At 41.5% G+C, this 13,028-nt stretch overlaps 1 protein-coding gene across 6 annotated transcripts in view; it reads right to left on the bottom strand.

Moving 5' to 3' along the window:
- The window catches only part of LOC140204954 (transcription intermediary factor 1-beta-like), a 118,779-nt gene that overhangs the window by 34,952 nt on the left and 70,799 nt on the right, over positions 1–13,028 (bottom strand). For 4 of the 6 annotated variants that reach the window (XM_072271961.1, XM_072271966.1, XM_072271965.1 and 1 more), the window contains exons 3-4: positions 8,527–8,674; positions 5,295–5,427 (exon numbers count right to left, since the gene is read on the bottom strand). In XM_072271961.1, coding sequence (XP_072128062.1) covers positions 5,295–5,427; positions 8,527–8,674 — 281 coding nt within the window. Of the gene's footprint in view, positions 1–5,294; positions 5,428–8,526; positions 8,675–11,898; positions 12,016–13,028 lie in introns of those variants that run through there. The other 2 variants (XM_072271967.1, XM_072271962.1) reach the window with 2 other exon arrangements.

Genomic DNA, 13,028 nt, shown 5'->3' with positions numbered 1-13,028 from the left:
AAATCATTAGAAAGAGGTGACATAGGAATGGAAGATGTAGAATTCTTATGGGTAGAGTTAAGAAACTGCAGGGGGAAAAAGACCATAATGGGAGTTATATACAGTCCTCCAAACAGTAGCCAGGATGTGGTCTACAAATTGCAACAGAAGACAGAAAATACATGGCAAAAGGGCAATGTCATGAGGGATTTCAATGTCAGAATCAGAATCAGGTTTAATATTAGCGGCAACTCACACAAAATGCTGGAGGAACTCAGCAGGCAGGCCAAGCAGCATCTATGGAAAAGAGTAAACAGTCGACATTTCAGACCACTGGAAAATGATGCTGGAGTGGTAGCAATGGGGAACAAGTAAATGGCAGATGAACTGAAAAAGTATTTTGCATCAGTCTTCACTGTGAAAGAGACAGCAATACGTCATAAGTTTGAGAATGTTGGGGCAGAAGTATGTGAAGTTGCCACTAAGAGGGAGAAGGCTCTTGGGAAACTGGAAAGTCTGAAGATAGGCAGGTCACCTGAACCAGGTGGTCTACATCCCAGGGTTCTGGAAGAGGTCACTGAAGAGAGGCATTAGCAATAATCTTTCAAGTATCAATGGATTCCGGCATGGTTCCAGAGGTCTGGAAAATTGCAAACATTACTCCACTATTTAAAAAAGGGAGAGAGGTAGAAGAAAGGAAATCATAGTCCAGTTAGTCTGACTTCAGTGGTTAGGAAGATGTTAGAGTCAATTATTAAGGATCTAGTTTCGGGGTACTTAGAGGCACATGGCAAAATAGGCTGTGGTTTCCTAAAGAGAAAATCTTGTCTGGCAAATCCGTTCAGGCAAGATAGACAAAGGGGAATCAGTGGATGCTATGTAAATGGATTTTCAGAAGGCTTTTGATGAGGTGCCACACATGAGGCTGCTTAACAAGTTAAAAGCCCATGGTATGACAGGAAAGATACTAGCACGGATAGAGCATTGGCTGATTGGCAGAAAGCAAAAAATGGGAATATAACCATATAACAATTACAGCACGGAAACAGGCCATGTCGGCCCTTCTAGTTCGTGCCGAACGCCTACTCTCACCTAGTCCCATTGACCTGCACTCGGTCCATAACCCTCCATTCCTTTCCTGTCCATATATCTATCCAATTTAACTTTAAACGACAACATCGAACCTGCCTCAACCACTTCTGCTGGAAGCTCGTTCCACACAACCACAACTCTTTGAGTAAAGAAGTTCCCCCTCATGTTACCGCTAAACTTTTGCCCTTTAACTCTCAACTCATGTCCTCTTGTTTGAATCTCCCCCACTCTCAATGGAAAAAGCCTATCCACGTCAACTCTATCAATCCCCCTCATAATTTTAAACACCTCTATCAAGTTCCCTCTCAACCTTCTACGCTCCAAAGAATAAAGACCTAACTTGTTCAACCTTTCTCTGTAACTTAGGAGATAAAACCCAGGCAACATTTTAGTAAACCTCCTCTGTACCCTCTCGATTTTATTGACATCTTTCCTATAATTTGGTGACCTGAACTATACACAATACTCCAAGTTTGGCCTTACCAATGCCTTATACAATTTCAACATTACATCCCAACTCATATACCCAATGCTCTGATTGATAAGGGGCAGCATACCAAAAGCTTTCTTCACCACCCTATCCACATGAGATTCCACCTTCAGGGAACTATGCACCATTATTCCTAGATCCCTCTGTTCTACAGCATTCTTCAATGCCCTACCATTTACCATGTATGTCCTATTTTGATTAGTCCTACCAAAATATAGCACCTCACATTTTTCACCATTAAACTCCACCTGCCATCTTTCAGTCCACTCTTCTAACTGGCCTAAATCTCTCTGCAAGCTTTGAAAACTTACTTCATTGTCCATAATGCCACCTATCTTAGTATTATCTGCATACTTACTAATCCAATTTACCACCCCATCATCCAGATCATTAATATATATGACAAACAACATTGGACCCAGTACAGATCCCTGAGGCACACTGCTACACACCGTCCTCCAATCTGACACACAGTTATCCACCACTACTCTCTGGCGTCTCCCATCCAGCCACTGCTGAATCCATTTTACTACTTCGATATTAATGCGTAACGATTGAACCTTCCTAACTAACCTTCCGTGTGGACCCTTGTCAAAGGCCTTACTGAAGTCCATATAGACAACATCCACCGCTTTACCCTCGTCAACTTTCCTAGTAACCTCATCAAAAAATTCAATAAGATTTGTCAAACATGACCTTCCACACACAAATCCAGGTTGACTGTTCCTAATCAGACCCCGTCTATCCAGATAATTATCTCTAAGGATACTTTCAGATAAAGACGGCCTTTTCCGGTCGGCTGCCAGTGACTAGTGATGTTCTACAGGGGTCGGTGTTGCGACCGTTTCTCTCACATTTTATGTCAATGACTTGGATGACGGAATTGATGGCATTGGCCAAGCTTAAGGACAATATAAAAGATAGGTAGAGGGGCAGGTAATGTTGAAGATGCAGTGAGGCTACAAAGGACTTAAGATAGAGTAGGAGAATGAGCTAAGAAGTGGCAGATACAGTGCAGTGAAGTGTATGGTTATGCACTTTGGTAGAAGGAATAAAAGCATAGACTAAATAGAGAAAAAATACAAAAATCTGAGGTGCAAAGGGATTTGGAATCCTCGTGCAGGATTTCCTAAAGGTTAATTTGCAAGCTGAGTTAGAGGTGAGGAAGGCAAATGTGATGTTCAGATTCATTTCAAGAAGACAAGAATATAAAAGCAAGGATGTACTGTTAAGGCTTTATAAAGCACTGAAGTATTGTGAGCGGTTTGGGCTCCTTATCTAAGAAGGCATGTGCTGATATTGAAGAGGGTTCAAAGAAGGTTCACAAAAATGGTTCCAGGATTGAAAGGCTTGTCATATGAGGAGCGTTTGATGGCTTTGGGCCTCTACTCACTCAAATTCAGAAGAATGAGGGGGGACCTTATTGAAACCCAGCAAATGTTGAAAGGCCTCGACAGAGTAGATGTGGAGAGGATGTTTCCTATGCTGGGAGAAGTCAAAGACCAGAAAACAGAGTCTCAGAATAGAAGGATGTCCATTTAGAACAGAGATAAGGAGGAATTTCTTGAGCCAGAGTAGTGAATCTGTGGAATTCGTTGCCACAGGCGGCTGTGGAGGTCAAGTCATTGGTTACATTTAAGGCAGAGGTTGATAGATTCTTGATTAGTCAGGGCATGAAGGGATACAGGAAGAAACAAGGAGATTGGGGCTAAGAGGGAAAATGGATCAGCCATGATGAAATGGTGGAGAAGACACAATGGGCCAAATGGCTCAATTCTGCTCCTACATCTTATGGGTAACAGCAAGTGATCATCTTGGTCACTTTTCTTGAGATCACAAGACCCTGTTATATATTGTTAATGTGGAATGCTGCAAGTCCAGTTCACTGATTTATAGACAGATGGCAGGGGTGGATGGTGGGGATGCAGCAAGTTTATGAGTTTTTACTTACAAAGCAAACCTGGGAGGATGGTCACAAACGCATTTGGAATCCTACCCTTCTCAATGTATATGCAAAGCAAAGCCAGGTCGTGGAGGTGATGGCAAAATGGAGCCAGATGGGGGAGGAGAAAGGAAGATATGAGACAGGCTGGTGGGTGGTAGGTGCAAACAGGTGAGGAAAAACCATTTGCAGATGGAGTCAAATGGGAGCTATGATTTTTCTCTTTGGAGCGAAGGAGGATGAGAGGTGACGTGATAAAAGGTGTACAAGATGATAATAGGCAAAAATTGAGTGGATAGCCAGACTTTTTTCTAGGGCAGAAATTAATAATATGAGGAGGCATAATTTAATGCGACTGAAGGAAAATATAGGAGGGATGTCAGAGGTAAGTGTTTTTTTTTTAAAAACACGAAGTGGGGGTGCATGGGACTCACTGTCAGGCATGGCAGGAGAGGCAGGTACATTACAGAAATCTAAGGAACTCTTAGATAGGCACATGGAATATAGAAAAATGGAAGGATTAGATTGACTTTAAAGTTAAAAGAGCCTGCAATGTTTCTGTTCCATCTTGAATGTCCATGCCATTGGATCGTAAGCTACCTAAGTGCTCACACACAAGAACATCTCCAGCCCAGCCTCATAAGTGGCTGGCATGTTCTTGTGGAGTCCTCAGTCAATGGGGTAAGCTGATTTTCTGGAAGCCTCCCAATTCTCAGACTGGGAAATCCGGCTCAGTCTTTGCGAATTTTAACATGGCATAAGCAAAGCAGTCCCCATTCTCCCTGGAGAAAGTTAAATAATTAAGTGTTATTTACATTCAATGAAGCAAAATACTCCGATTTGTGAAGGCTGGTTGAAAATCAGCTTAACAATGAAATAGTGGTGAGTCAGAATAAATGGCGGCAAACTTCTGTTCAGGATGTAATAGCTGAAACAGATTTAGACCCCTGCAGTGAACAGCATGTTTTAGTGATATGAAACAAGACAATATTGTAGCACTGTCTTGCTGATGAGATAAACTATGTAATTAGACAATACGTAGAAACCTATACACGCTTGTTCAGCTGGAAGAAGAAATAACTACGCATTTATCATGTATATTAAGAATAACACTCAAGTGTGCAACCATCAAGATTTAAGACTGTTTAATGTTAATTCTTCTACACAAGAATGAAATAATTGTACTCTGGATCCAATGCAGCACAAAAAAAACCCGACAAAAGATAAAGAACACAATAATAATTTTAAAAAACACAAGCTATATTCTGTATTTATATTCATTATTTCCATAGATTGATTGAATACTAACAAGCTGAGACTAGGCTACATGCAAGGTGACTGACGGAAAATAATAAAGTAATTTTGGATTTGGTGGGTGAAGGTGTTGATCAGTCTTACTGCTTGGGGAAAGTAACTTGTTTTTGAGTCTGGTGGTCCTGGCGTGGATGCTACGAACCCTCCTTACTGATGGGAGTGGGACTAACAATGCATGAGCAAGGTGGATAGGATCTTTCCTGATGTTACTGGCTCTTTTCCAGCACCTTTCTATCTATATCCTTGGTGCCAGTGATACACTGGGCAGTACTACTACACAGTGCAGTTACCACACAAAGCAACAATGAGGGTGCTCTCTACTGCATATCTGTAGAATGACGTATCTACAGATGTACAAAGTCCATGTCACTTCAGCTTCCTCAGAAAGTAAAGGCACTAGTGAGCTTCAGGATTGACAGCAGAAGACAAATACAGGCAAAAGCAAAACAAATGTTTGCTAATTAGAGTAGGTTTTACCTATGATCTTTGTGGGTGAGAAGCTGGCAGTCTCGGCAGGTTAGTGTGTCACATGTCTCACAAAATAGTTTCAGAGTCTCCTGTCTGTGAATGGAGCAGAAGATTGGTCGCTCACAGCTTGTCCTCCCGTCTACTGGATGAATGAAAGCAAACACAATCAGAACATGGAAAAAAAATCAATCCCATATTATCAAAAGTGCAGAACTTATTCAAGTCAAAACAAGCTCTTTCCTTTACCCACCAAATTCTTCATTTATGGCAATTTCTGCAAACGGCTAGTTAGTAAAACAGAAAGTGCTGGAAATGGCTAGAGAGCATTGGAGAGGAGTGCCATTAAGTTAACTTTTTCCACGGTGGTGAAATTTCATCTGAATTTTCTACATTTAACCAAGATCTCGAAAATAAAGTTGCCAGCTATCATTTGCCTTTCTAATTATTTGATACATCTGTGCGCTGTCTTTCTTTCCCATGTGGAGGACAACCCAGATCCCTCTGTACTACATCAGGAGAGTTTACATTCTGTAGAAATATAGCCTCATTGGAGTTTAGGAGATTGAGAGGTGATGCATGCATGATTCTGAGAAGCACGGATAAGCGAGATATTGAGATTTCCTTGCTCTGATGGGAAAGTCTTGAACTAAGGGCACAGCCTCAGGATAAGTGGTCAACCACTGAGAACATTTATTTTGCCCTCAGTATCTCTTTCAATTCTGCAACTTCTTAGAATTCAAAGATGTAGCCATGGACAGTCACATGAGCCTTAGCTACACCTGCCTTTATGTTGTCTATGTAGTTTGTCATATGCTCCAAACCTACCCAGGGACCACTCAAGTCTTTTTTGTTACGCTAATGACTGCATCAGTGCTGCTTCCTTCACCTGTCAGGAACTGCTCATTTTTATCTTTGCAACTACCATTCTAGATGTCCTCATTCACTTGGACCATTTCTGATGATCAGCTCTCTTTTCTGGATCTGTCTTCATTGAAGATGATAAACTACTCACCAATATCTACTATAAACTCAGTTACCTTGATTACACCTCCTTCTGACCTGTCTTCTGCAAGAATACCACCTCTTTCTCTGTTTCATCTCTGCCATATCTGTTCTCAAGACAAGGTTTTCCATTCTTTTTTCAAAAAATGGCTTCCCCTCTACCATAGTTGATGGAGCCCTCAATAGCAGTTCCTCCATTCCCAGACCTGCTCTCACCTTGCTCCCAGCAGCAAAAAAGCGATACAGTATCCCTGGTCCTCATTTTCTGCCAATTGGCCTCCATATCCAGCATATCACCCTTTACTGTTTCTGCCAGCCGCAGAGTGGTCAGAAAACATTATATCTAAGCCTCCATCTCACTCCCTGCAGAGATCACCTTCTCCGTAACTCCCCAGTCTGCTCATTATTCCCTGCCCACTGGCAATCTCCTCTGCAATCATGAGGTGTCACACTTATCTCTACACCAACTCTCTCACTATCAAGGACCTAAACAGAGGCAGAGATTCACATGCACCCCTAACCCTAATCTATCGCATTTGCTGCCTCCTCAACACAGCGGGGCGAAGCGTAAGCAAGGCAACTTTTTTTGTAGATCTGCACTCTGTTCACAATGGCCATCTTGAGTTCCTTGTTGCACATCACTTCAACTCCCCATTGCCACATTGACCTGCCAGCCACTGAAAGCATTCACTGCCATGGTGAGGCCAAACTCAAACTGAAAGAATACTATCCTATATTCCACTTGGGTAACCAATGATACCAACGTTGAATTTTCCAGTTTCAGGTACCCTCCTTGGGTGTCCCTAACCTATCCTTATTGGTCCATCTACGTTCCTTCTCCTTTTGATCATCTTCTTCATTCCCCTCCTTTCCTGTTACCCTCTGCTATTTGGATCTATTTGCCCATTTACCACCTGCCAGCCCATTTACCTTCTCCCTCCTCTCCCAAACATGGTTCCATCTGCCCAAAACCCCTCAACTGCTTCCACCTATCACTTCCCAGTGCATCTCACCTGTGTGTTTTCAGAATATACTCCAAACACTGTACAGCTCAAAAATACAGAGGAGATGGAAAGTGTTTGGTATAAATGCAAACATTACATGCATTGGATCGAAAATAAATCTTCACAAATAAATGGCCAGTTTACAAGTTGTGCAACAAAGTCTTGTTAAAACACACAAATTTTGGAGAATATATTGGGGGTGGGGGAAGTGAAAAATACACTTACCACAGTAAATCTGGAACCTAGAATATAGAACAGTATTGCCTTCAGCCCATCATGATACTAATTGAAACAAATCCCATCTGACTCTACATGGTCCTTATCCCTCCATTTCCTGCATGCTCAATATGTCCGTCTAAATGCTTCCAAATGCTGTTTTTGTATCTGCTTCCACCACCTCTCCTGGCAGTGCATTCCAGTCACCTATCATTCCTCGGCTAAAACAACTGCCTTGCAAATATCCTTTAAAACTTTCTCCCTTGACTAAGAGGATGATGGTTGAGGGTTGCTGGTTGTTAACACAAACAACGCATTTCACTGTACGTTTCGGCGTACACATAACAAGCAAGCTTGAATCTTGAAATGGAATCAGGGCATTGAGTGCAGGAGTTGGGATGTTATGCTGAACTAGTACAAGAATTTAGAGTATTGTGTGCATTTCTGGTCACCTTCCTACAGGAAAGGTACCAAAAAGCTTGGAAGAGTACAGAGAAAATACACACGGATGTTCCAGGGACAGGCTGAATAGTTTAGAACTTTATTTCCTGAAGTGCAGGAGAATGAGGGAAGATCTTATGGAGCTATATGAAATTGAGGGGTACAGATTGAGTGAACGTATGCAGGCTTTATCCCCCTCAGGGTGAGACGAGCTTAGTGTGAAAGGAGAAATATTGAAGTGGAATCTGAACGAGGGAACTTCTTCACTCAGAGGGTGCTGTGAGTGTGAAACGAGCTACCCGAGGAAGTAGTGGATACGGGTTTAACCGTAACATTTAAGGTAATTTTGGATAGGTACCTGGATGAGAGGGGTATGGAGAGCTCTTAAGCGGGTGCAAGTAGATGAGACTAAGCAGAAAACCAGGCCAGAATGGGTCATTTGTGTGCTGTAGTACTCTATGATTCTTACTCACAGTTTATAATAAATGCGAAAGCGATTTGTCACATCAAAGGCTGGCTTATTTTGGTCAGACTGACTGGCTAAAAAACACGCAAATAAAAGTATTCAAAGATTCTACCTGTAAGCCCTGGATTCTTCTTGCTCATAGTGTGATCCTTTGTGAATTTTACCCTCTGGTGAGCCTCTACACAGGCATCACAGAGCCACTCCGCACACTCCACACAGAAGCTGGAGGACACAGCATTGTCTTCACAGCTGGTACATACCTGGAACAAAAAAAATCATTACTTGGGTCAACATCCTTTAACTCACCACTTCTTCCTCCTCCACACCAGGAATACATTTGCTACTCAAACAAATTTTAGATCTGTTCCAGAATTTGGAAGACTCAATATCTTAAAGCTTGCTCACAATATAAACTGCTCCTATGGAAGTTGGAATCATCTTGTAGGTAGGACTGAACATCAAGAACAGGTTCTTGAACTCAGAAGTAACAAAAGCCAAAAAAATGTGGGAACACTTAGCAGGTCAGGCAGTAACACAGAAAGAAAAACAGTTAATGACTCAGGTCTGAGACCCTTTGTTGAAATGGATTTCTTCCATTTTTCCTCAAAGCAAGGCTTGCTGTACCTGATCACGAAAAGCTGCCTTTTGCTACAAAATGAGTGGATAGAAATAGACTTGGTTTAGAGATACCCATGTTGAACAGTTCTGATGAAGATCTTGGACCTGAAATGTTAACTGTTTTTTTTCGCCCCACTGGTCTGCTGAGTATTTCTTGTGTTCCATGTTTTTATCATAAGTAGTACTGCTATTTATTTTAAAAAATACAATGCTTGGATGCTGTTGAGCATCTTAGTCTCACAAGCAAGATACGGTACCAATATTACATACTGAACTCTGTACAGTGCAGCTGCACTTATTAGAAATCTGCAATTCCTCATACTCAGTCCGAGTAGTGCAGAATATGGGCAATGAATTTGCCTTCAGGTCGCTTTGTTTCCTGTGTTACCGTCTCCTTCCGATCTACCTCCAGTCTCTATCATTCTTCCCTTTTCTATATACCACCCCAGCACTCCTCTCTCCCATTCGAACTGTCCTGATGAAGGGCCTCGGCCCGAAACATCAATTGTTTATTCTTCTCCATAGATGCCGCCTGACCTGCTGAGTTCCTTCAACATTTAGTGTGTGTTGCTCTGGATTTCCAGCATCAGCAGAATTAAGTGTGTTTATTAATCTGTTTGGATGGGAAATGAAGGAAAGAAGAAACAAGGCAATCCTAAATGGCAACTAAATACAGTAACATCAAAATTACAGTTAGCAACCTGAAACAGGAACCTCGGCCAGATTTCTCCTCCCTATCCTAAGAATGCTGAAACCACTTTTGTTGCCTTAACCACAAGGTTATTCAGATTAATTCAAATAACCTTAAACAAAATGCAATCACTCACACTTCTCCATATCAAACCTCATCTGTCCACACTTCCTCCTTTGACAACTTTCCTACTATCTGTAAGTTTGCTACTTTTTGTGAGTCCACTTGCAAATCATTTATATACATACATGCATACATATACCTCCCAGACTAGAGGTTCCAGCACAGATCTAATGAAAATACCACCTCTACTTTCCTCTGTCTTCTATGGCCAAGACTATTTAAAATCCAATCTAACAAGTCTCCATAGATTCCATGTGAAAAATTGAGAGCACAGCATTAGTATGTTCCTGTTAGAGTAAAATGCAAGGTTAACAGGTTTAGGGAACCCTAGTTTGAGGGATATTGAGGCCCTGGTTAAGATGAAGGAAGTGCACAGCAGGTATAGGCAGCAAGGAATAAAATAGGTGCTCTGGGAGTAAAAGATTATGCAGAAGAACATTTGAGAGGGAAATCAAGAGGGCTAAAAGAACACAGAGTTCAAATTGATATTTTTGCATAGGAAATAGACAGAGTCTATAGGACTGAGGCAAAACCAAAGTGGGAACATGGACTGTATCCAGATTACGGAACAGAAGTTACTTGCTGCCTTGAGGCAAATTACAGTGAATAAGTCACCAGGGCTTGGTAAGGTGCCCCCTCAGGTCTTGTGGGAAGCTGGTGCAGAAATTGCAAGGACACTGGCAGAGTTATTTAAAACATCCTTAGTCACAGGTGAGGTGCCAGAGGATCGGAGAATAGCTGTTTGGCTATCCTCCAGCACTGACCGGATTGTTGTTTCATGCTGAGATCCTTCATCAGTCTAGTTGTTCTGGATTTGCAGCATCTGCAGAATCTCTTGTGTTTGTGGAGGATAGCTAATGTTGTTCAAGAATGACTTCAAGAATAAACTGGGAAATTATAGGCTGGTGAGTCTGATGTCAGCAGCGGGTAAACTACAATAAAGGCATTCTATGAATATACAAGCATTTGGATAGACAGGGCCTGATTAGGGATAGCTTTGTGTGTAGCAGGTCATGTATAATTAAACTTTTAGATTTGAGAGGAGGTTATCAGGAAAGTTGATAAAGGAAAGACTGGATGTTGTCTAAATGGACTTTAGCAAGGTGGTTGCCCTTTCTCCCCCCCTTCACTTCTCAACCGCAGAGCCAGATTGACTGACAGAGACTTGCTCGCTGCGGCTTCTCCCTGGTAGGGCATGCATCCCACCTATAGCCTCCAAAGTAGTTTACTTATTATTGAGGGGTGTGACCACAGGGGTACTCTGCACAGGCTGCCTACTCCCATTCTCTCTCCTGACAGTCACCCAGGCAACTACCTCCAGCAACTAAGGCGTGACCATCTCCCTGTAGCTCCTACCTATCACCTCCACATTCTCCCATGTGACCCGAGTCATCGAGCTGCAGCTCCAGGGCTTTTTCACAGTTTCAACTTTTAGAAAGAAATAGATTACTGGAAAATAATGGAGAAAATCTGATGGACTGCCACAAAGCCAACATTTACCAAATGGTCTCCCATTTCACAAAGAAATATACTATGTGTTATAAAATAATCTTTAGGAAACTATACGTAGTTTTTCAGGATTTGAATAAATCTAGCTCCCTCTCTTATGGTGCATCAATTCAAGAAAAGGTTAGCTAGTGTCCCTATCAACACACAGCCAACCAAGGAACCATGAACAGGAGAGTTTGTTTCACAGTAAAACTGGATAGGTGAAAAGATTTCATCTTATGAAGGTCAGGTTTACAATGGAATTTCAAGCAAGATCAGGCAAAGAAACTTACTCAAGATAAAGATCATCCAATAACCACAGTGCAACAACAAAACCATATCCCACGTAATAAGGCAACACCCTGAACTAATGCGCAGTTTCTGGAATCCAATCTCCCCTGGACCAACATGACTAAAGTGCAAGCAGCGTGCATTTTAAACTTTTAGAAAATAGTGGGAGGCAAATAGTTTGTTGAGAACAATTGCATTGAAGAATTAATTCCATCATTTCTTTCTTTAAAGTCTGCCATCCTCACAGTACTAGCCAGCGGTCTTGCAACTTACCTTAAAAAAACTTGAAATCATTTAGATCCTTTCTACTTCAAAATAGCTCTAAGTGCTTTGATTTTGAAGTGTTGTAATGCCAAAGTCGACTTGTGTATGGCAAATTTCATTGACTTCAATGGAGAGTTGACACAACAAAATTGTCGGGATGCTGAAATTTTGACATTAAAAAGTTTAAGATTGAAAATACTCAGCAGTGTTGAGAGATAGTGTTAATGCTTCAGGTCAAAGGCTTGTCATCAGAGATTTCAATACAAATGTGAACTTTTATTTCCACATCCTCAGATCCTGCCCAATTACAAGATTCATTGCCCCAGCTTAGTTGGCTAAGGCATAGATATAGATGGATACCAGAAGAACTCCACAGCCAACCTTCAAATTAAGTCCACGAGATCTTTTATCACTCGTGGCCAGCAGTAATGATGACTGCTGACATCAGTAATTGATGTCTAAAAAACCAAACCTGCCTTGAATCTGCTTTTCCACAAGGCAAGGTGGAATCATATATTCACTTATGTGATGTGGGTATCACTGGTGAGGCCAGTTTATCTTAATTGTCATCATGAAGACAGTGCAAGCTGCCTTCATGAATCAATGTCATCCTCTAGTATGGGGAAGGAATTAGCACTGCAGTCTCCGTCACTTTTTATATTTTTCAGTTGTCTTCCCCACTTTATTTGTTCTTCATACTGTCCCTCTGAAGTCATCAGTTTATTTCACCCATATAATAAATGGGCACAGGGAAGAACAGGATTTCACTAAGATCTTAGGCAATTCCAGAAGCCAAGGAGGCATGGATGTTTTTGGAGTTCTGAATGGGCAAATTATGACTGTCCACAAACAGAAGGAGAGAAGATACCTGACTATAAATAACAAGCACAAACATGAGGGTGCTGTACTGGAAAGCATGAAACATGAAGCAAGAGGTCTTACTTCTAAGTTCTTAAAAACGAAAGGAGATAAAGAAATGGAAACTTGAAATTAAGTGGTTATGAGACCAGTGCCATAAACTTCAGTAGGCACAAATTGACATGCTAAAATTATATAACAGTACAGCACAGGAACAAGCCTTCGGCCCACAATGTTGTGCTAAACCAGTTAAATTAGTAATAAAATGGGTAACTAATCTC

Source organism: Mobula birostris, chromosome 11 (assembly GCF_030028105.1).
Source record: "Mobula birostris isolate sMobBir1 chromosome 11, sMobBir1.hap1, whole genome shotgun sequence".
NCBI classification, from domain to species: Eukaryota; Metazoa; Chordata; class Chondrichthyes; order Myliobatiformes; family Myliobatidae; genus Mobula; species Mobula birostris.
Note: the sequence above shows the minus strand (reverse complement) of the source record. Positions and strands in the feature narration are given on the sequence as shown.